At 39.1% G+C, this 23,934-nt stretch overlaps 1 protein-coding gene across 4 annotated transcripts in view; it reads left to right on the top strand.

The window, feature by feature from the left end:
- The window catches only part of optc (opticin), a 48,007-nt gene that overhangs the window by 22,461 nt on the left and 1,612 nt on the right, over positions 1-23,934 (top strand). For 2 of the 4 annotated variants that reach the window (XM_040158663.1, XM_040158662.1), the window contains exons 4-8: positions 3,395-3,625; positions 18,703-18,859; positions 18,996-19,154; positions 19,243-19,445; positions 23,598-23,693. In XM_040158663.1, the coding sequence (XP_040014597.1) occupies positions 3,407-3,625; positions 18,703-18,859; positions 18,996-19,154; positions 19,243-19,445; positions 23,598-23,693 (834 nt within the window). In that variant the 5' untranslated portion in view covers positions 3,395-3,406. Of the gene's footprint in view, positions 1-2,638; positions 2,691-3,394; positions 3,626-18,702; positions 18,860-18,995; positions 19,155-19,242; positions 19,446-23,597; positions 23,694-23,934 lie in introns of those variants that run through there. The other 2 variants (XM_040158665.1, XM_040158664.1) reach the window with 2 other exon arrangements.

The following is a 23,934-nucleotide window of genomic DNA, read 5'->3' as shown; positions in this document are numbered from 1 at the left end:
CTAGTGGAGTTAACTTGTGAATTTACCATTTGTATGTAAACTGGAGGTAATTTATCTGAGTGTCAGTGATCCTGATGACTACCATTCAGATATACTGTACTGCAGCTGTTATGGACCTGTGTGCTCTTAGGAGAATAACCAGTCCAAGTATGACAGGATATACTGTAACTAACAGTATAGCCACAGCTCTAGTTGAAAATCCTGCAATAACGTCTGTAGAACTGTCCCAGCAGGCCAGCACTCACACAGCCCTGTCAGATTTCAAAGCAAACATTCCTCTGGCATTCTGACCAAGCAGCCAACAATGTTCCTTTGGCTCACTAATCATGGAAGGGACAGGACTTCTATTCAAACTCTTAAATAATCTTAGAAGTGGACATGACAAATGGCCCAGATAGCTGATAAAAGAAAAATATTGTAATCACTAACAAAATGAGTTGAAGACTTCCATATACAACAGTTCACGATGTCATGATTTGGGCCTCTAGACACTATCATGAAGTATTCCATCGTAGACCTTCACTAGACTCCTCGAGTAAATTACATTTTAACCCCACTGATGCAATTTGCATCAAAAATGTTCTTCTCAGACTCACATACATACAGCTGGAATGAGCAAGATTCATCCCTCAATTACTAACAGTTCTCTGCTGTCATGGATAACAATTCATATGTCAAATTTACAAAAGCTGCTCCTCCTAAGTCAGATCTTACCTCATGAGCGTAAGATTCTGACCTTTTTTTTCCAGTATCAATAAATCTTATAATTCAGTATTTTAGGTAATTTATTGTTGAGAAAACAATCTTACCCCAAGGTCTATTTAGTAGCTGTTTTGGAGCTTTTGATGGACCATGCTGTGAGACTGTTTTTAAGTGGCATTTCCAAGGTTAAGTATGAACTCTGATCTTCAGGAGATGATGGTTGGTTGGTGATTGTCTGATGGTCTGTATCCATGGTTACAGTTGTAGGTGCAACCAGGATATTCCAATCAGACCCATAAAATCAGTCTCGTAAACAATTAACCCTTTAACCATCTAAATGTTATTTATCATTTAATTTCATCTCCCTCTTTAAGAGTGGGATAGAGAGAGAGAAGCAGCAGGCGTGTACTTGTAGGAGGGAGAGAGTGAGCACGAGGCTTAGCGCAAGACAAGAGAGTTAAGAAGTAACAACATTTCAAGTTATGGGTCAACAAAAACAATCAAACACTTCAATAAATCACTACAATTTGTAAATTGCTCCTGATAAAAAGAGGAAATGAAAGTATGTTAAAAGATTGTTAATAAGTTTACTCTTGAGAAGGGTTAGAGGTAGCTGATGGTAGGGGAGCAGGCTCGGCACTTGAAACACAGTGGGACTCGGATAAGTGAACACTACTGAGAAACTACTGATATCAGCATGAGGGTCAGCATGAAGGTCATTAAAAGGGCTGTTCTAACTGCCCTTCTTGCTGTTGGCATTGCGGCTCTTGCACCCACCCTGGTGGTCATTGGGGAATGAGCAGTTGTGGAAAGCAATTCTGTAGGCCGAAGACCTTCAAGCTAAAGACCAAGGACCCTGGCATCTTCCTCATTTTTGTCACACAAATACTAGAGGAAGTCAAGACAAGTGCATTTATTTATATAGCTCCATATCACAAATCACCTTTTGGGGCCTTAAGGGGCTTAATAATCTGTTCAGCATACCACAGACTCTGTCCTTAGACCCTTGAATTGTACAAGTAGAAACTCACCAAAACAGAAAAAAATAGATAAACCTCAGGAAGAGCAACAAGGGAGGGAATCCCTTTTCCAGGATGGACAGACTAGACAATAGATATCATGTGTGCAGAATAGAGCAACAGGGTAAATTTACAGTATGGACAATCAGGATGACAAAATGATAGACTGGAAAAAAGAATATGATCCAGGAGGAGATCAAGGAGCTTCCAGGTGCCGCCAACAGATAGGACTTGAGCCACAGATCAGATATCAGAAAGGTATGAAAGGGCTTGCTCATTTAGAATATTGTTTGTCATTAGAAGCACCTTAAAGTCTGATCTGACATGGATATGGAGCCAATGTAGGGAAGCTAAAATTGGTGTAATGTGGTCAAACATTCTGGATTTAGTTAAAATTCTAGCTGCAGCATTCTGAACCATTTGAAGACTTTTTTTACGAGCATGTGACAGTCCTAAAAACAAAGATAACGCAGATAGTAGGTTTAGACAGGACAGATTGGATGAAATAAAGGCATGAATAACTTTCTCGAGGTCAGCAGCAGAGAGAAATTGTTTGATTTTAAAGGTGCATCTCAACTGATAAAAACAAGACTGAATAATCCCTGGCGAAACAGCAAGTTCTATCTACTAGTTTTGTGTCCAGGGGAAACATGTGAATTTAAAAAAGAATTGGGCCCAGAATGGACCCTTGAGGAACATCACAAGAAAGTTTCATAGACAAGGAAATTAAGTTACTAAGTTCAACAGAGAACTGCCTGTCAGATACCCAAGACTTGAATCACTCAAAATCCAAACTGCTTTCAACGTGATTAGTGAGTCAATTGAGTAAGATGTTCAGCAGCGTGAAATGGAGCTGTAAGGTCAAGCAGGACTAAGATAGAGCCAAGGCAAGGGTTAACTGCTAAGTGGAGGTCATCTGACACACTAAGCGAAGCTGTCTCTGTGGAAATCACATAATTCATCAGTTGGGTATAAACCTGTTTTCTAAGATAAAGGCTGAAAACCAGTCAAACTTGATATAACATTAGGATCAGAATTTAAATTAAAAATCCTGGAAACAGTTTGACTTCTAATACTGTCAACTCCCTCAGAAAAGAAGATCCAGAATTATTCTCTATCATAAAAGAAATGTTCAAGAGCAGGTTTAGGAGCAGCAATAATATGGTCAGTAGTTTTGAACAAGTAGAAAGTTCTTTGCCATTCAACAGTACAGTAGCTGAGCATTTGCAAAACTCTCAGCTTTGTGCATGGAGCAGTTAATGAATTACCTCGGAGAACAGGGCTGCAGCCAGGATCTTAGACTTACTGAAGTCGTGAATGCCCCCCTAATGCAATTCCTCTTAAAAATTAGGACTAGACACCAAAAGGAAAGCCTATCAGAATTTTTCAATTATTTTGATTTTCCATGTTTTATTTATTAAACTGCAATTAATATTTTCAGCCCTTGGTGGTGGGCAAATTGTGAATCTTATTTATACATTCATTTATTTACTTTGTTGATTTTTTTACTTTGTTAGCAGAAATCAAATATACTGAGTCTAAAAGTACTGTTAAATATCAAGAACATATGCTCAATGTTCTCAGTGGAAGCTATGGCTTTGTTTGAGAGACAGTAAAAATGAACATATTGACACTGATATATGAAACCCTTCATTTTCCTCTCGTGATGTCAGCAGGTAGTCTTCATGTTTGAGCTGAGGATGTCTCTGCAGTCTCTGATGGTGGCTCCTGTCTTGGTCCTGGTCATCCTCAGCCCCTGCCCTGGCATTGCAGCCCCTCCAGGTGAGCCAGATGATGAAGCTTTTGACATGGAGAACTACGACCTGAACAATGAGACAGAATGGGAGAACCTGGACATCAACATTTATGGAGACAGCTATGATTATGAGGACTTGGACCAAGAGGTGAGGGGGAGAAAGGGATGACACACATGATATTAGTAATTCATATTTGTAGTTATTATTAAAGTATATTAGTTGTATTAATACTTCAAGCTCAGAGAACCCTCTGTTTGCTTGTTGTGGGAGAAGCAGCTTCTTTCAGTTTGATATGTTTCCAAAAAAGAATTCTCAGTTGTCTAGCAGCCAAATGAGAGAAGTAAGGATCTTAACAAAATGTTGGTATGCTCATCTGATTTGACTTCAATTATATAAGCTTCATAAGTAAAATAAAGTGATTTAGGACATTTATGTCCTGGGTTTTGCCTCTCAGGCTACATATAAGTTGCCCTGCCCTATTGTTGGAGATTGTTGGGCCTGTATGCTCATCAGGGCTGAAAAAAGTACAGCAATCTCCGCTTCATGTTTCTACAAATCATTTAATCTATATAATTTTTACAGTTAATATTCTCCTAAAAAGACACCTGAGTTGGACATCAGTCAGAAAAAGTCAAGAAAATACAGTTTAAAATACAGTTTAAGAGCAACTTACCTCCCAACCCCCGGTTTTTCACTTCACAAACACCGCCCTCACCCCTTACTTTTCATGCCGTACATTTTTTAATATGTCTACTGTACTCTAGTTTATGACCAAATAGCTGCAAAACTAAAGACAAACCTCTTAAGTTGATTCCCCCTATAGCATCTGTCCCAGTTAGTAAAAATGCCAGTCAAGTGACTGCTGAATTTTATCCTGAAGAAGGAAGTTTGCCAAAATGTTGATGTGTTGAATCAAAGTTTTTCCATGTGCAGCTTTCCTAATGTTGTCAGTTTTTAATTTCTGCCTGCGAGCTAGCATCTCACTAGAATAGATGAGCATTTTCTCTCTATTTTTTGTTGATGATGCTACAAAAAGCAACCTGCCTCAATAACTCCTAAGATATCTACACAGGACAAAGACACAACTTATGTTACCCATGGGCTTGAATGCTCTGAATACAGTCAACCCAACAAAGATTGACTCTTGACAAGCAAGTCTCTTTTTGATGTCCATAGCAGTTGTCTGAATCACAACACAACACTACTGAACCTCTCCAAATGCAGAATAAGAATAATAATAAGATATGCACCCTCTCATTAAGTGTATGCAATAGCATTATTCCTAGTGGTCTAAGATGGCAGAAGGAACCTTCCCTTACCCAGAGAAGCAATGGATTTTGTGACTTTTAGTCTGCCATATTGACCTAGTGCTTTCTAGATCTGATGACACAGAAGCAATGAATGATGTAGCTAAGTTTGACAAACGTTTAAAATTCAAGCACAAACAAACTGAAAAACTGTAAACTGAAAAAAAGGAAAGTCAAAGAAAAATCAAGAAATTCAGTCGCTATAAGGTAAGAAAGGAGGAGGGAAGAACTTACTTCTGGGGGAATGGATACAACTTTGAGAATTCTTTCATGCACAAACCTCCAATACTGAACATAATAGAGATACTTCTCCTAGTACGAAACAATTTAAAGGAAAGAGCTGTTTTGTGCCCCCACCAATCACCATGCATCAATTGACAAAAACTGCAATCTTGTAGAGTATCTCATAAATACTGCTGCATGATAAGCAACTGTACCAGAGTTGTTGCAACCATACAAAAGATGAAAAACAAGCACTTTGGTGACTCCTGGTGTTAGGGCTAACAAAATGGCTGCATGAACATGATCACCCAATAGCTACCTAAAGAACATTCCCTGTAAGTCATAAATTAATGGACAAATACTATCAAGTCAGAGTGTACAACAAGCTCTCAAAAGGAAAAAATACACTTAACAAGGATTACCAACATAACATTGCAAGAAATGAAAATGTTTTATGTCTGGAGGGAACTTCAGCTCCTGGAGAGAGACTTTACCACTCACTCAGTCCCTCATTCTGTTCACTCCAGAATTGACTACTTTTTTAAAGAACACTAACGAAAAGTATCGAGTGGAAGCGTGTGGGATAGGGTGGTGGATACCTCAGACCACAGTGCTTAAACACGACAATTTGCTTAAATAGAAAAAAAATCAATATAAGGAGGCTTAATGGTGGTATTCTGAACAATATGGCAGTGTTGGAACAGACAAGAGCAGAGATTTAAAGATATACTGAGGAAAAAATGGTAATGAATGGTCCTGTCATATTGTAATATGCTTTTAAAGCAGTTATACATTCAAAGGTGATTGCTCTGATATCATTACAGAATAAGACTCAACATGCTAGATACCAACAGCAGGCTGGGGCCTTAAGGTAATTAGAATTAAATTTAATAATTAAGGTGAAAAATAAATTACATCCTCAAAATGGATATAGAAAAGAAGGCTAGATTTATGCAACAGACTTATCATGAGTTGGTTCCAAATGCAACTAGACTAAGGGCTGTGTAAACAGCACACTTTAAACACTTTAAAGTTGAACTTTAATACACATTAATAATGCATCCTCAGACCAACCAAATATTGTATGAAGAGGAAATACAAAATGTATTTGAGGAATTCTATGAAAAATAATACTCTAGACCTCCCTCAGCTGATTGGTAAGACACAATAAAGCAATCTTAGATCAGAAATAAGAAGTGAATAAATTAAGTAAGCTGCTGTATAAGTTGAGTGGAGGCCAAAAAAATCTCCAGGTAGTGATTGGGTTTCCATCAGAGCAGTACAGAACTTTTAAAAAAGAGCTTACAACTCTGGTGTTCTCTTTTAACTGGACCATTAAAGAGGGAAATGCCCCAAAATAAGTTGCATACCCAAAGAGGGCACGGATATAGAACAAAGTGAAAAATTTAGATCAATTTCAATTTTAAATGTTGATTATAAGATATATAAGCCAAGAATCTGCAAAATATTTGAGACATGTATACCTAATTTATTAGATGACGACCAAACTAGGTTTATTAAAAGGTACCAAACCCAAGATAATATCAGAAGAACTCTCCACATTGTAGAACATAAACAAAGAGAATGCATTAGGACTACTTTGATCAGCCTTGTTGCAGCACTTGAAAAAGTTGGTTTAAACAAAAATTTAATCCATTGCATTAGAACCAAATATGGTTAAAGAAAAATATGGTCTTGACAAGCAAGATTTCTTTATATACTTACAATCACGGGACTATTTTATGAAAGAGATGATGACTTACCGCAATAAAGATATGAATGGTAGCATTAAAATTATTGTGGATGCATATAACCAGCGCAGACCTTTTACCAACCCTCAGGAGAAAGAAGAGGAAACTCAACACTATAAATTAAAAACCCATGGGAATAGCAGTTAATTATCAAAGGTTTCATATTATAGAAAAATTAAATTTCCATGTCTTTTTTTGATTACAAAGCAAGTCTAGGTTCTATATAAATATTGTGAAAGTATCAAAATACTCAATCCATGAAGAAATGCACACAGCCCAGATTCAGAGACTGTTTCTTAATACAAGCTGTCAGTACTTCTGTAACTTTGTGATATCACAACTATATAGTCACTGCCCTCAGCCGTGCCCCCAGCACTTTCAACTTTATTAACAACACAACAGCAAATCATCATTCTGTCGCTGAGCTACCAAGGTACAAGAGAGAAAAACATTTTAGTCTGAATTTGACCGTCTGTTCGGCTCATTTCGACGTTGAATGCTTCCTCAATCAGGCACAATACAATGCAGGTTTCTCAAAGAAGCTACTGATCAAGGATACTGCAGTCCCCATATTGTTGGGCCCAACTCCAAATCCACAACCTGTAAGTAAACTTGTAATATCTTTTATGTTTCATTAAGAACGCAGCCTAATCGGAAGTTATAATATTTGCTAATGTTGCGGTTATGCAATGCTAACGCAAACGTGTTGATTTGAGTTTTGATAACATGGGTGTTAACTGAAAGTAACTTGCCACTAACAGCTTGACTGTGAACAGTATGTTAAGCAAAAACAAGACAAACGAATGCACTGTCACACTTTTGTTTCTCACAGTGCTTTGCCAAATATATTTGTACTAAATTTTGCTATCTAAAATGGATATCGTTGCTCTGCTGCTCTTGGTACGACTATCACCATCCCAAAGCTGAAGTAACGTTACCTGTGCTAATACAGTCGTTTCTGTAACTTAGCAAAAGAGAAGACACCAAGACTGAATGGTGCCAAACACTTAAACGATTTTTCTGCCTTCCACAGATTAGAGGTGTTTACCAACAAAAGGTTTCTGAAAGACGTGGAGAAGATGAGCCCTCACTATCAGACGCTTTTCACAGCGTCATTCTGGTTTATGCGCTCAAGAATGTTGTCTCTCCTTGAATGTTATGCAGGTAAATAAACCATCATTATCTCAATATTTAGGGTAAAATGTGATGTACAGTTTACAATGATCAGCCACAATGTTAAAACCACTAATTGGTTTTAATGTTGTGGCTGATCGGTGTATATATTTATATCTATATATACACATACGTATATGTGTGTGTGTGTGTGTATGTATGCACTGGTGCTCACCATCATATTTCTAACTATTATTTTTTCCTTCAAAGACTCTACCTGGCAGCTTACCTGAATTTAAATGTAAATTCTGGGCGTCCCCAAACGACAACATGAGCTGGTGAACCAATATTTAGAGTCAATTTTCCAAAGTACAAGCAGGGAGAATGTACAGCAAAGCCAGTAAAAGCAGGACCAACTTTCTGTAAATTTTACAAGCTTTTATTGAAAATCCGAAGAAGTCAAACAATTACAGCTATTATACAACAAGTGAAAAATAAATAACAATTTAACGGCTGTCTTTAATGGCATTCATCATAAATAAAAACTAATAGTTAAACAATATAAATACTAAAAATCAAACGAAAAACGTGCAACACTGCAAAAGGGCTATTGGGTTATCTGACAATGTCACAAACTATACCTAATCTTTTTCGTTTTTGTATTATAGGTTATGTGGATAAACTGTTGGACCTTATCTTTGAGAAGGTTTTCCAGGACCCTGCCCCAGGGTACAATACATGTACAGTAGATGAGGTACTGAAGATCACCATCCCCAAGGATCTCTCTGCCCAGTTTGATAGACCAAAATAAATTGCATCCACAAATCCACCATTACATATGGTGAGAGAAGGATAACGTGTTTCTTCTCTGCCTCCTAGCTCGGGCTGTGAGTCACGTACAGTCTCGTGAGAGTAAGGAACAAGGAGTGGAGAGTCTACAAATTCCAAAATTTGAACCATATTTCGGTGCTGTATTGTCTCATAGATATCAATAAAAACATTGAGTAAACATTGACTAAATTTGTTGCTGCATTCGTCGACCCCAGATGAAAATTGCAGGTGTGATTTATTTGAATTTTTTGTTACTAATAAGGACATAGGTCACCAAATGCAACGATTTAATGACATTGTTAACGTTACCAAATACATAATGTTTAAATCCGGTAATAACTGGTAAATATACATTACTAAAAGGTGTTGGCAGACAATCCTACACCCCTGCTTGGCCCATTGACAGGTATTGTCAAGAAAACATTGCTTACTGTTGCCTACAAAGTCTGAGCTTGAGTTTTACAGGTGTGATGGGAATACCTTAATGATGTTTCCATTACTTGCATTTGTTTACTTACCAGAAACCTAGCCTGTTATTATTGGTACATTAGCAAGCTACATACACACTCAAGTCACTACCAGTGTTGTTCACGACAGCCACCACAGCCAGCAAGACCAGCGTACAAACATACAAAAAGAAATATCAAAGTGACATAAAGTTAATAACTACCTATTCAGAAACGTCCTGTTGTATCTCTGATTCTCGAACTTGTTCAGGAGCCTCTTCTTGCTCAGGGTCTGACTGGTTCAACCACGTCTGGTTGCACAACTATGCCATGTTTTTCCCAGGGTTGCCATGGTAGAGCGAAGCCTTACTCGTGTCGGCACACCCCGCGAAAGAGCGGGGTGGGTTGAGCAATGGCTCATTATCATTTAAGGGACAGGCTCTTAAATTTACCTGTTCTGAACAGGGCTGTTTAGATAGGGGAGAAGGTGTCATGGTGTTTCATCTTTGTGGTATTTTGACCAAAGCATGTTACAGAAAGATTTCATTGAGACCCAAGGGAACTGTGTTAAGTTGTGGAAAAGGGTTGTAATTTGGAACCTTTAAAATATTAGATGAAGAACTGTACGGAATGTTTATAGCATAGTCCGCTTCCCCTAACTCATGAGGATTCAATTCAGTTCAATTCAATTTTATTTATATAGCGCCAAATCAAAACACAGGTTATCGCAGGGCACTTTTCATATAGAGCATGTCTGGACCAGACTCTTAATAGTTATATTTACAGAGACCCAACATTCCCCCATGAGCAAGCACTTGCTGACAGCTGCAAGGAAAAACTCCCTTTTAACACGTAGAGCCTAACTCGTGGTGGGTGGCTGTCTGCCCCGACCAGCTGGGTTAAGAGAGTGAGAGAGAGAGAACTAATAATAATAGTTGAAGCAGTGGGTGTTGAGCAGGATCATGGGGGCAGTAGGTAGGTTTTCAGTCACAGATCCAGACTTTCTAGCACCTGGGGCAGAAATACCGGCAGAAAGCGACAGGAAGAGAGAGGAGAGAGACGAGAAAGAACAAAACTATGGGAAACAGAAGAAGTCAAGTTAGTAACAAGCATTGATGCGACATGAATACTTACAGATGGAGAGGAAGAGGAGGAGAGAGGAGGAAGACCCCCGGCAGTCTAGGCGTATAGCAGAATAACTAGGAGGTGGTTCAAGACAAGCCTGAGCCAGCCCTAACTGTAAGCTTTATCAAAAAGGAAGGTTTTAAGCCTACTCCTAAATGTGGAGAGGGTGTCTGCCTCCCGGACCCAAACTGGAAGAGGGTTCCACAATAGAGGAGCCTGACAACTGAAGGCTTTGCCTCCTATTCTACCTTTGGAGACTCTAGGCACCACAAGCAAGCCTGCATTCTGGGAGCACAGTGTTCTACTGGGGTAATACGGTACCATGAGTTCTTTCAAATATGACGGTGCCTGACCATTAAGGGCTTTGTAGGTTAGGAGGAGGATTTTAAATTCAGTTCTGAATTTTACAGGGAGCCAATGCAGAGAAGCTAACACAGAAGAAATATGATCTCTTTTCCTGGTTCCTGTCAGTACTCGAGCTGCAGAATCTGGATCAGCTGGAGAATATATAAAGAAGTGTTGGGACAGCCTGATAATAATGAGTTGCAATAATCCAGCCTAGAAGTAACAAAAGTATGGACTAGTTTTTCAGCATCTTTTAGAGACAGGATGGGCCTGATTTTTACAATGTTACGTAGGTGAAAAAAGACAGTCCTTGAAGTTATGTTATGTGAGGGTTAAAGGACATATCCTGATCAAAGATAACTCTGAGATTCCTAACAGTGGTGCTGGAGGCCAGGGCACTGCCATCTAGAGTAACTATTTCATTAGATAATGTGTTTCTGAGGTTTTGGCGACCAAGTACAATAACTTCAGTTTTGTTTGAGTTTAACAGCAGAAAGTTGCTGGTCATCCAGGTATTTATGTCCTTAAGGCATGCTTGAAGTTTAGCTAACTGATTGGTTTCATCAGGCTTCATTGAAAAATACAATTGTATCATCTGCATAACAATGGAAGTTTCCTAATAATATTGCCTGAAGGAAGCTAAAGGAGGATGGAGAGAGTTCAATTGGAACACCCCAGATCAAAAGCCTAGCAATAATGTTGGATGCTCTGTGACAACCTGCAGGCAAACTGTACATTTTCATATACACGTTTTCTGGAGTTGCATCAAACTTAGGCCTTTCTGGGATGATGTAAATGCAACCATAAAACATATTTTGTTATATGCATCCCAAACAACTGTTCTGTGATGTACCTAGGGACAATTGAGGAGGCTACGCGAAGAAGAGATTGATAATTGGCAAGAATTTGGCCTATAGCCAACAAAGTAGGCCAAAAAAAAAGGAGTAAAGCTGACCCTCCAGTAAAGTATTTTTCACAGGAATGGGGAAAAGTGGATAATTTACATGAAACATGATGATGAACAAGTAACTGCTAAAATATGACGTAACTGGAAAAGAGAATGTTTATACATGTCTGTGGATAGACACCTCACTTTGTCAAATGAAACATTTATTTTAAAATACACAGTATCATTATAGCCCATCAGCCAAGACCTTTATACTTGCAAAATCCAAAAAAAAATTAGCCAAAAAGATTTATATGTTTTAATAGCATACAAGATTTCCATCCCTTTGGATTACACATTTTTAACATAAACAAACTAATAAACTTAATGTGATGCATATTTGTCAGTCAAGCATAAATAAAACAAGTAAGAATGAGATTTATGTAATAGTAGTAATACATCCAATGAGTTTCAAATGCTTAATAACCAGATATATGCAAACTAAACCTGGTAAAATCTCATTCTTACTTGTTTCATTTATGTTTGACAAATATACCATGGTCAAAGTCACTGAGATCACATTTTGTCCCCATTCTGATTTTTGATGTGAAAATTAACTGAAGCTCCTGACCTGTATCTGCAGGATTTTATGCACTGCACTGCTGCCACATGATTGGCTGATTGCATCATAGCATAAATAAGCAGGTGTACAGGTGTTCCTAATAAAGTTCTTGGTGAGTGTAGTCTTTATGTCAGACAGAATCTGCAGCGCCTGGCTTTTGCCACACAAAGCAGCATCATTTGGAAAACCTTCTTTACTGCCCCTCCCATGATCAGCCCAATTCCATCATTCAAATGAATAGAAAGGGCTGTGTTTTTACAGAGCAAATATCTGTATGAACGCAGCTTTATATCGACACCTTCTTCTGTGGGGGGTCCATGTTGGTGTGCTGGCTGACAGTTGGCTCCATCACACCATGATGATACAATTATGTGTATAAGATTCCCTTTGTGCCGATTCTGTTATCTTACTAGGGTAAATAAAACATTTAAATTGATAAAAAATGTCTCAATTTTCAAGATTGATCTATATGGTTAGGGTTTACACTGTCTGCATTTGCTTGTGATATTCTGTAGGGGTTTTCCTATGGGCATTATCCACTACATGATGATGTGTGCCATTCCCTTTTATGGAAGCTCCATGTTTCAAACTAACAATCACACAATCAAATACAATCTAACCTGCAAACCTGCAGAAAGTAATGTGATTTGTAATTAGAATAGTTTTGAATTTGTAATAACTCATTTATTATTTCAAGTTAAATATAGTTAAAATGAATTGTATTGTACTGTGTTACTGCCCCTTCACACAACTGGAGATTGTCCATGTCAGATGCATTCTTTCCTACTGGAAATACTCCATTTGGATTTGGGGAGGTTGGGTGGTGCCTGGGTAGGACATGCAGGAGGCAGGACGTGACGTAAAAAGTATGTTGTGATGATCCTTTTTGACTTTCAGATGTTTGTATGCTTTGGTTTCGTGCCGGTAACAGGATAGAAATGTCATCAACAATCCCATTCACTCACTGTGAATTCTCTGGGAAATGACCTGCTTGATTCACAAATCAGCTCAATCGCACATTACAAGGACTTTGTAATAAAGAGCTGGCAGGATAAAGTCTTTTCAATGTCCAGTCAACCGATTTGGGCATTTGTGATCTTAAATACAGCTCCTGCGGGTAATGTCTAGATACTGTAAGTCCAGGGTTGCAGTGCATGTGTGAAAGCATTATAACATTCATCTTCTGATTGGTTTAGGCTGGGGTTTGTGGGCACTGTTCCTTGTCAGGACAATTGACTTATGGCCCATTAAGCGCAAACAAAAAAATACATTTTAATGATCATGATGTTGGGCTCTAATGTAGCATGTTGTGATATCCAGAGGAGGAGGGAGTATCCTCCTAGAGGTTATGGTGATTCTTTGCTAAGTATACATAACAGCGTTTGGTATGAGCTTTTTCCATGTGAGCATGTGCAGGACAGAGCCTTAAGACGGGGAAAGTGACTGTGACATTAGCGCAGCAGGAAAAAAGCAGAGCCCATTACATGTAGAGATGCATAATACTGTATGTCTGTGCTCCCAGACATACAGTTTGTACGCACGCAGCACGCTCTCATATGTACCCCGAATGACAGGCACACAGAGAGGGCCGGTAAAAGAGACTGCCAGAGACCATCAAAACTTTATGGATTTTTTTGACGGTCAAGCCCAAATGTATGAAACTGCCTATCAGATGTATTTACTTATTAATCGTAGGTGCTGATATGCCATTCCGGATTGTTCCGACGCACTTTAACTCCTGAATCATACCCAAACAGTCACTAGTACGGCTACTTCTCTACCACTACAATCTAAAAAGTAAGAGCTGTGCTTACTTACATTATATGAGTGAGAGGTGAGATCATTAGGAGATCATTAAAACCATATATACACTATGAACAGTAACTCAGTATCATGTTGATTTTTACAAATTTAATTTTCAATACTTTTTGATGAAAGAGCGATGAAACTAGGCTGAAAACTTGAGTGAAGTGGACTTTGTGTTCTTGGAGACAGCTCAGTGCTGCACATGTGCATGTGCTACACAGGAGAAATCTCCAGAAACCGAGGCGTGGTGGACACTTGTGGGAGAAGGATTTTTAGCGAATCTCTAGGTAAGTTTTTCAAATTGAATATATATTTCAATTTATCAGCTACAATTTCATTAATCACAACTAGATTTTGGAAAGCTATATTTAGCAACTGTGTTCTGTTTTGTCCTTTAACATTGCAGAGTTCTTAAGCAAAACTTCTTTTAGTCCCTGGACCACTATTGCTTGAGACCTTCAAATCTAAAACTGGGATTGTTAGAGGGACACTTGCAGAGATCATTTCTCGGGCTTAAATGAGGGTGAGCATTTTTCTTTTTTCATTCATCTTTTATAAATGGCAGTGTAATATTTTGGTAAGAGTTGGATACCATTGAATACAAAAGGTCTTTGCATTGACAATTTTTTGCATTATCTTTTCAACCTTCCTTTATGCCTGCAGGATTTAAATGTCATTGCAGAATCAAACAAGTTGCTTATGGGGTAATACTGTAAGTACTATGCGAAGGCAACTGGACTTGCTTGAAGTTCTTGACTGACGTTTCGCCTCTCATCCGAAAGGCTTCTTCAGTTCTAACTGACTAGGACTCATGTGACCACTCACTTGATGACATGGTGGGTCAACGATTCACTTGTCACCCTAACGACCCTCAAGGTGTTAGCACCCATCCACACCTTGACCCATGTGATCCTAACATCTCACATGAAGACCAGGAGGGTTAACGACTCATGTGACCTCGGAAACTCACAAGTGTTGCTGATCTCACCAGAGGATAAATACCTGGAACTCCCCACTAGTCAGTTAGAACTGAAGAAGCCTTTCGGATGAGAGGCCAAGCCTCTTCAATAAACTTCAAGCAAGTCCAGTTGCCTTCGCTTAGCACTTACAGAATACCATGACCTGGACGACTGAGAATCTTCACAGACTTATGGGGTAATAACTTTCATACCTGAAAACGGTGACCATCCACCTCCAAACGGCCCTGCAATCGGCATCATCCTGCATTGATTTATTTTAATGTCAAAATACATTTATTTTTTTCCCTCTTGTCTTAAGGTACTCTCAATGGCATTTTTGTGTAAATAAAAAGGAAACCTGCACAGTAATATTTATTTGTCGTGCTTCTTAGTTTTTCAAGGGATGGAGGGCAGGGATGGACAGTACTGATGGAGTAATTAGCAGAGAGAAAGTTTCAATTGTTCTATGGTTTTTCATTGGACTGTAAATTGTTTTCAATGTGAACTGTCAATCAACATGCATGTTAATTTACACTTTAGTAGAAACTGTAGAATAATTTGTTTGATTTGCACTTATGCTTGAAGGTTTCTGTGGTTATTTTGCAGCAGTCTAGCAGTGTTAATTCTGTCAATGAAAATTCTGATGAAAATTTGTTGACAACGTTTTTTTCACAATGAAAAAAAGACTAAAACAAAATAAAACCTAACCTTTGAAAATGACAACTCTAACAAAATATTTTACAGTCCTGGATAAAAACTGAATAATAATGAGAACCACAGACAAATGGAGAAAAGTAAAGTAAAGTAAAGTAAAGTTCTACTGAGTGACCTGCAGTCATCAAAAAATAACAAAATATAGCTCCACTCATAAAACAATTTCTCCAACAGCTAATAATACCTCTTGTTCAGAATCTGATTTTCTTGTTCAGAAGCTAGTTTTTGGATGTCACCTGTTGTTCTGCTGTTAATAAGAAACATCTTCCATTCAGTAACATTCTGTCTATGTCAGCATTGTTCTCCGACCTTCGCTGAAGAAACAGATTTATGGACTAAATTACGCTACAATCCACTGAGAATTAGACAAGAAGCAGCAACAAAACAGCTGAGACAAACTTTGAAAACATGCAGGCAGCATTTATAAAAAGGTAAACTAACGTAACATTATCAGGTGCTGTGGATGTAACCTTAATGTTACTTTCAGTCAGATATTTTAAGGGTTGCTGTCAGGAGGAGTGAGTAAATTTCAGGATTAATGTTGTCAGTCAACCATGTAAAACATCCTTAAGATGTTCCTTAAATAAGAATCAAGTTATCTGATGTTTTAACCTCTCAAGATAACCCCAGACAATGAACACTAACTTAGTGAACAGGTGAGTGATTCAGCTTCTGAACGATTAACTGCTCTGCAGTTGAGAGAACAGGGAGTTGTGCTAATGCTAATGCTAACACTGAGCGAGCAGGAACTACAGACAGAGAGTTGTTCAGAGGTTATCATGCGGATTTACTGAAAAGTCAGTCTGTTGTATCACTGGCGAGCAGAGGGACATGTACACTACATGTGTGAACAGAGTCTTTTCTCTTTACATTGCAATAGATGGGAATCACACCTGTAACCATGGTAACTGTACACAACAAAACTGGTGATAGCTGTAGCCTCAAATTTGAAGACATAAAAATTAAAATTAAATGAAATCTTTACTAACGAAAACTAAACTAAAATGATAAAACAAAAATGAAATGACCAAAACTAGTTTGCAATTTCATCAAGGACAAATGAAATCAAAATCAGGTTCCCAAAACTACTACTGTAGTCTGGTTCTTGTTGCACTAAATTGAAGCAGCGGATTTGCAATGTGTAATTGTGATCTAACAGTGCACATCTTCAGTTCGCTTAGAGAGTGCAGATCGAACAGATACCTGCTGCCTAAAGCCTGGCACCAGTATAAAAGAAAGGCCAACATTATAGGCCATTAACTGTCATGGATTACAGAGCTGGTAAGAATCATTCATTAATCTTTATTCTGTCTGGCTGCCATTAATGTCATAATTGAAATAAAACTTTTGTTCTGTGTGATCACATGTCAACTATTTGAAAAATGAAAGGGGTTATTAAAGGGGTTTGTGGGATTTTAGGGAGGATTATGTGGGTGTGCTTCACCAAATAAAGTAACCAAGTGGAACACAAGTGTGCTGTGCTGCTGACCTGCTCTGAGCAGGCGGATGGCAGACTGCGCAAGATGCACTCATTCTTGGTACCAAGATTGCAGTATGCCCCAGGATTGACATCGCCACACCCTCTACTTCGTCTGGAGAGGAAATAACCTCAGTGCGCTGCAGTAATATACCAGTACACCAGTGTGTGGCTACATTCCACACCGTGTAACCCTAATGCTTCTGCACCAAAATAGAGCCCTTGAAGTGGAAATAAGTCAGTTTCCACTGCTAAACATCTTTCTGTCTTGTAGGGATCTCATTATATGGAAGGTTGGCCCTAAAACAGGATGAAAATTTTCCCTTCAACAAACCTTATCTTACTAGTCTGTTTTAAAACACTGTCCTCTGCAGTGTAGCTCCTACACTTTTGACTGTGGAACTTCACAGTACTTGTGATATCCTGTGGGGGGTGTCCATAATATGGTGATGTCTGTGATTCCTTTTCGAGTGGCAGCTCCAAATTTCAAAGCAAACTGCTTTGTCCCCCAATTCAAATAGCAAATAGCATGTTGTTAGATTCTCTCCTTCTCTCTTTACCAGTATAACTCTCATTGGCTGATTGGGTAATTATAACTGGCTTAAAACTATTTCTGACGCATTACAGAGTAATTGTCTTGATGGATGTTTGATAGGAGCCATACTTTCAAAAAGTTTGGCTTTTTTCTACAAAAAAAGTGGAAAAAATCTACTGCAGCTGTAAATGGTTTAAATAATAAATGTCAATCCTTATCCAGAGGCGAATTGATTCAAATACTCAGTTTATCGAAATAACTTCCACCAGGCTCAAAATTTAACTTCACGCAGTTAGTAGCTGCAGCGCTCTCTCATACTGGATACAGTATATGGATGGTCTTGTACCTTGTACAATTTTCAGAGTACCAGAGCTACTTCAGCTCATTCTAATTGTTTGTAGTCATGATTCAACCAGGAGGGTTTCATGTCCATCCCAGAGTTGAAATATTTCCAAAAGACAGTTACCTGACAATGTCAATGGGCAAAATGGACATTTGTTCCACTCTGCCGCAACACTGTAGCACAGTATAAGAAAATGGAAAGTAAGTGTAGTATTATCTAAAGAATAACTTAACACCAGGGTGAAAGGCATTTTTTTTTCTGCCCTCTCTGGTTGAAAGTTTCCAATCTGTTGCACTTTGATAACACCCAGCATCACTGATGGGTTTGGATGGGTTTGTTCGGGAGTCTGCTGTGTTGCCCCTGCAACCAAACCCAACAGTGATGTCACAACGTACTGCCCGAAGCTCGAGTACACTTACACATAGCTGGAGCAAGGTGAGAACTTAAGTTAAGCTTAAGCTTTAAGTGAGCAAGACTATTAACTAAATAGTCAAGTCCCTGATAGTATGTGAATTGGCTGTATTTATTTGCTGTACAGCCTTCCCACATGTGGGACCTGTCCACAGCCAGGTCCAAGCACTGCTTCAATTTTTTTCTACGTAATATGAATGGGATACAGGTATTTGCATTACGGTTAAACTATAAGTAACGAAAACGTTAAATATATCTGTACCATTCATATTAAAAAAAAATCTGATTTGAACTCTCTTTATCTCTCGCTCCTGCTGCCCTGGGAGGACAGATTGAGGTGGGCACTGTAGCACCGGACACCCCCCCACCAGCCATCCAGCCCATAGCTCAACAGTACGAGGAGGAGGTGACCCTGCCCACCCTTGCTCCAGCTCCTGTTTCCCTGGACTTCAAGGGACCAGGACTCTTTGGCCCTGAGACTGGCCTGGGTAGGTCGAAGCATCAACTAGGTGTATATCTACTCTCACAGAACTTCAGCAGTCTTCAAAATTTGTGTAACTACACTTGGTTAATTGTGTGTTTGCGTGCATATGTGTTAAAACTCTGCCCTCTGTCCTTGTGCAGGTATGCCTATCTGCCTACTGTGTGTGTGTATCGGCGGGAGTGTGTACTGTGATGACATGGGCCTGGATCAGATCCCACCCCTGCCCAAAGACACCACCCATTTTTATGGCCGCTTCAATAAGATCCGACATGTCAAGAAAACAGACTTTATCAATCTCAGTGAGAAACCACTTTGCATACGCACAAATCTACGGTACAAATAAATGGCATATCATGGCCAGTAAGAATTTTTTGTTGTTTTTTGCAGATAAGCTGCAGTCCATTGATCTAACCGGGAACCAGATCTCAGGGATGGATGAAGATGTGTTTCGTTCTCTGACGCAGCTCCAGGAGTTATCGTTGGCTGATAACAATATGCAGTTCTTGCCTGAGCTGCCAATCACCATGAAACGCATAGATCTACGCAACAACAAGCTGATCAGTCGTGGGGTACATTCTGAGGGATTCAAGGTAAATATCCGGCACACATGCTTAGGGTAAAAAACAAACAAAAAAATTCTCATTTAATGTTGTAATTATTAAAGGGACACTCCACTTTTTTTACACATGAAGACCTTTTTCTTTGTCACAAGCAGTATCACTCAGCCTGTGAAAATAGTTACTGTATATAATGGAGTCTGTGGCTCTTGAGGGGTTTTTCAGGTCTGAGAAAATAACCCTGATGGTTTGACAAAAACTTCTCAGCACAAGGTCGAAATTTCCAAAACTTTCCAAAGGGGAAAGACTGTCTTTCCAAGAGTTGAAGGGTACCTGCATTATGACTGTTCAATCCCTTGACCAGACGCTCAGCTTATCATATCTTTGTGACCTTGGTTATTGTGACAATTGCTATTGAGTACTTAGCCAGCTTGGCTCTATCAGTGTCTTCACAGCTATACTTGAGACAGACAATGAACTATTGCTTTAGGGTTTACTATGCTTTAGGGCAACTGTGGCTCAGGAGGTATCGCAGGTCTTCCACTAACAAGAAGGTCAGTGGTTCGATCCCTGGCTCCTCCAGTCCACATGTCGAAGTGTCCTTGGGCAAGATAGTGAACCTGGCATTTTGCTTGCTGCACTAAATTGAAGCAGCATATCTGCCGTTTGTAATTGTGATTTAACAGTGCACATCATCACTCCGGCTAGATACCAGGTTCAATATATTCTGTAATTCATACTAGGAAGAATTAATATCTCCTCACAGTCCTCCAGCTGACCGTTCTGTGTGCGTGTTCATAAACTCTCTTGTGTTCTTAGACAGTCCTGGCTATATAAATGGGAAACAAAGTTGCTTAGATTGAGCCCTTCACTATTCAAGCCAGTGAAAACCTCCTCAAGAGCATGGAAGGGAGGGGTGTAATTTGATTTGCTGTTGAGCTCAAATCAAAAACCTTCCACTAGTATCACAGACTGCACGTGCAATAAGTGTTATGTTCCAGCCGGTATTCAAACCAAGTCACATTACAGAATTTTAACTGACATGGAGTTCATACTAAAATACTTCTGATTGCATAACTGTGCTAAATTTTGTATATTTCCTCCAAATAAAGGATTAAGTGTTCCCTTTCTTCACTACCAAAATAATCCTGTCAGAAGTGAAACGTCACCATGTTTTGGTCGTGACTGTTTCAATTCAATTCAATTTATTTTCATTTATATAGTGGATATAGCACAGCACAGGTACAACAGAAAGATGTATAACAACAATGATACTTATAATAAAACTAATAATTATAATAATAGGGTGAATAATAATATTAATAAAACTAAATATAATAATATTAATGATAATCATAATAATTGAAGCAGTGGGTGTTGAGCAGGATCATGGGGGCAGTAGATGATTGCAGTCACAGATCCAGACTCTGCAGCACCAGGGGAAGAAATACCTGCAGAAAGCGACAGGAGGAGAGAGGAGAGAGACGAGAAAGAACAAAACTACGGGAGAGAGAAGAAGTCAAGTTAGTAACGAGCATTGATGGGATATGAATACGTACAGATGGAGAGGAAGAGGAGGAGAGAGGAATTTGGTGCATCATGGGAAGTCCCCAGTCTAGGCCTATAGCAGCATAACTAGGAAGTGGTTCAAGCCAAGCCTGAGCCAGCCCTAACTGTAAGCTTTATCAAAAAGGAAGGTTATAAGCCTACTCTTAAACGTGGAGAGGGTGTCTGCCTCCCGGACCCAAACTGGAAGATGGTTCCACAGTAGAGGAGCCTGACAACTGAAGGCTCTGCCTCCAATTCTACTTTTGGAGACTCTAGGAACCACAAGCAAGCCTGCATTCTGGGAGCGCAGTGTTCTAGTTGGGTAATACAGTACTATGAGTTCTTTCAGATATGATGGTGCCTGACTATTAAATGCATTGTAGGTGAGGAGGAGGATTTTAAATTCTGTTCTGAAATTTGCAGGGAGCCAATGCAGATAAGCTAACACAGGAGAAATGTGATCTCTTTTCCTAGTTCCTGTCAGTACTCATTGCAGCATTCTGGATCAGCTGAAAAGTATTTAAAGAATTGTTGGGACAGCGTGATAGTACGGAGTTGCAATAATCCAGCCTGGAAGAAACAAAAGCATGGACTAGTTTGTATGAATTGTTTCGAGACAGGATGGGCTGATTTTTGCAATGTTACGTAGGTGAAAAAAGGCAGTCCTTGAAGTTTGTTTATGGTGAGAGTTAAAGGACATATCCTGATCTAAGAGACCTCGGAGATTCCTAACAGTGGTGCTGAAAGCCAGGGCAGTGCCATCTAGAGTAACTATATCATTAGATAATGTGTTTCTGAGGTGTTGGGGACCAAATACAATAACTTCAGTTTTGTCTGAGTTTAACAGCAGAAAGTTGATGGTCATCCAGGTCTTTATTTCCTCAAGGCAATCTTGAAGTTTAGCCAACTGATTGGTTTCATCAGGCTTCATTGACAAATATAATTGGGAATCATCTGCATAGCAATGGAAGTTTATGGAGTGTTTCCTAATAATATTGCCTAAAGGAAGCATATATAATGTGAATAGAAGTGGTCCAAGCACAGAACCTTGTAGAACTCCATGCCTAACGTTTGAGTAAATGGAGGATTTATCGTTAATGTGCAAAAACTGAAATCGATCTGATAAATAGGACCTAAACAAGCTTAGAGTGGTTTCTCTAATGCCACTGAAATGTCGCAGTCTCTGTACTAGGATATGATTGTCAGTGGCATCAAATGCAGTACTAAGATCTAACAAGACAAGTATAGAGACAAGTCCTTCGGTAGAGACAATTTTAGATGATCCTTAAAGGTGCTAGTGAGCACATGGTTAGCTACCATAGTTCTGAACAGTCATTCACACATAAACACTAAATTTTCATAAACACCCAAACAAGTTTGCTTAATTCCAAAAAATAGGTATTTGGTAGTGACAGTCCTTAAAGATACAGACTGATTTTCAGATTTTTAACAAATTTACTTTTAAATGATAGGACTTACTTACCATGCAGCTATAACAGAGAGGGATGCAGGCATAATTCATGACATTCAAATATTTAGGGGTATGGCTAAAAAAAACAACAATGTAAAAATTAGCAAAAATTATTTCAGTATCATTGTCATAAATTGAAAATTAAGGGTTAGCTTTCAGGGCAGCCACCTCCCAAATCAAAGCACCCTATAAATGATGAATTTATATATATTAAGCTTACTTACCGGTATTGTTTTCACCTTGTGAGTCTTTGTGTGTGTGTCTTTGTGCGTGTGTGTGTGTGTGTGTGTGTGTGTGTGTGTGTGTGTGTGTGTGTGTGTGTGTGTGTGTGTGTGTGTGTGTGTGTGTGTGTGTGTGTCATCATGGCAAAATGTGGTCCTGGAGATACTGTAGCGGGAACTACACAGAGGCGATTTTGAGTCCTTACTTATCTGTCTCTCTGTCTCTCTGTCTGTCTCTCTGTGGACAGATTTTGTCACTGTGATAGCACCTCACCACAACTGTTGAAGTCATGAAACTTTACAGTATTTGAGATCAAAATGATGGCCAGATTTGAAGATGGGCATGGTCTGAGCGGGAGCATTGGAAGTAGGGGCATTGGAAGTAGGGAAGGGGCCAATGGCCCCCCACCTTACACCCATTCCCATCCACTCGAAGACATTAGGGAAAACTATAGACCGTCTTGCGATGGGATCACACCAGCCGCAGCGCCAGTCAATAATGTAGTAATGACTACTGAGTACTCATGGATCAGAACTGCAACATGTTGATGGGCGTCATGGCAGGTGTGATCCCACAGCAAGATGGTCTCTAGTTTTAATTTTGTGTCTGATCAGTGTAAAATACAGACATTATTGATCATAGATGGATGTTCAAAGGTGTTCAAGGGGGCTGCAGTTTTCCAACCCCCTGATGGATTATGGTGAGATCCAGCTGCCTTCTCCTGACCATCAAAGGCCTGCAGCCATGCTACTTCACAAAACAATGATTACATTATGAAAGAACATTGAAAATGTAAAGATCTTACTCAGTGAATGCACTCATTGAGTTCTTAGTTGTTCAATATTTAGATGATATTCAGTGGGTTTGGGGGTCCCTCTTGTGGATAATTTCATGTATTACTGAGTTGTTATGTGAGTGTGTCTATTTCTTTTAACTCCATGCAGGATATGAGCCAGCTGGAATTCCTCTATCTGTCCAGCAACAACCTGGATTACATTCCTACACCACTGCCACTGAGCTTGAGAGCGTTACACCTGCAGGTACAAGCACATCCATGTCATTCTTCTTTATTGTCTGCAAAGGGAAAATGTACTTTTCAGCTAGGTAACCAGATAGGTCACGTCTCAATTAAAAACAACAATATAAGCAGCAAGCCACTGCATCACAGTACAACATAGTCACAGACACTGAAATATATTGAAATTTTTTTATTAAAGCAACAGTTATTAAATCTTGGGTTTGATTTGCAAAGGCAGAGCATCAACATTGCTCAGCAATCAC

Source organism: Xiphias gladius, chromosome 21, assembly GCF_016859285.1.
Source record: "Xiphias gladius isolate SHS-SW01 ecotype Sanya breed wild chromosome 21, ASM1685928v1, whole genome shotgun sequence".
Lineage (NCBI taxonomy): Eukaryota > Metazoa > Chordata > Actinopteri > Istiophoriformes > Xiphiidae > Xiphias > Xiphias gladius.
Note: the sequence above shows the minus strand (reverse complement) of the source record. Positions and strands in the feature narration are given on the sequence as shown.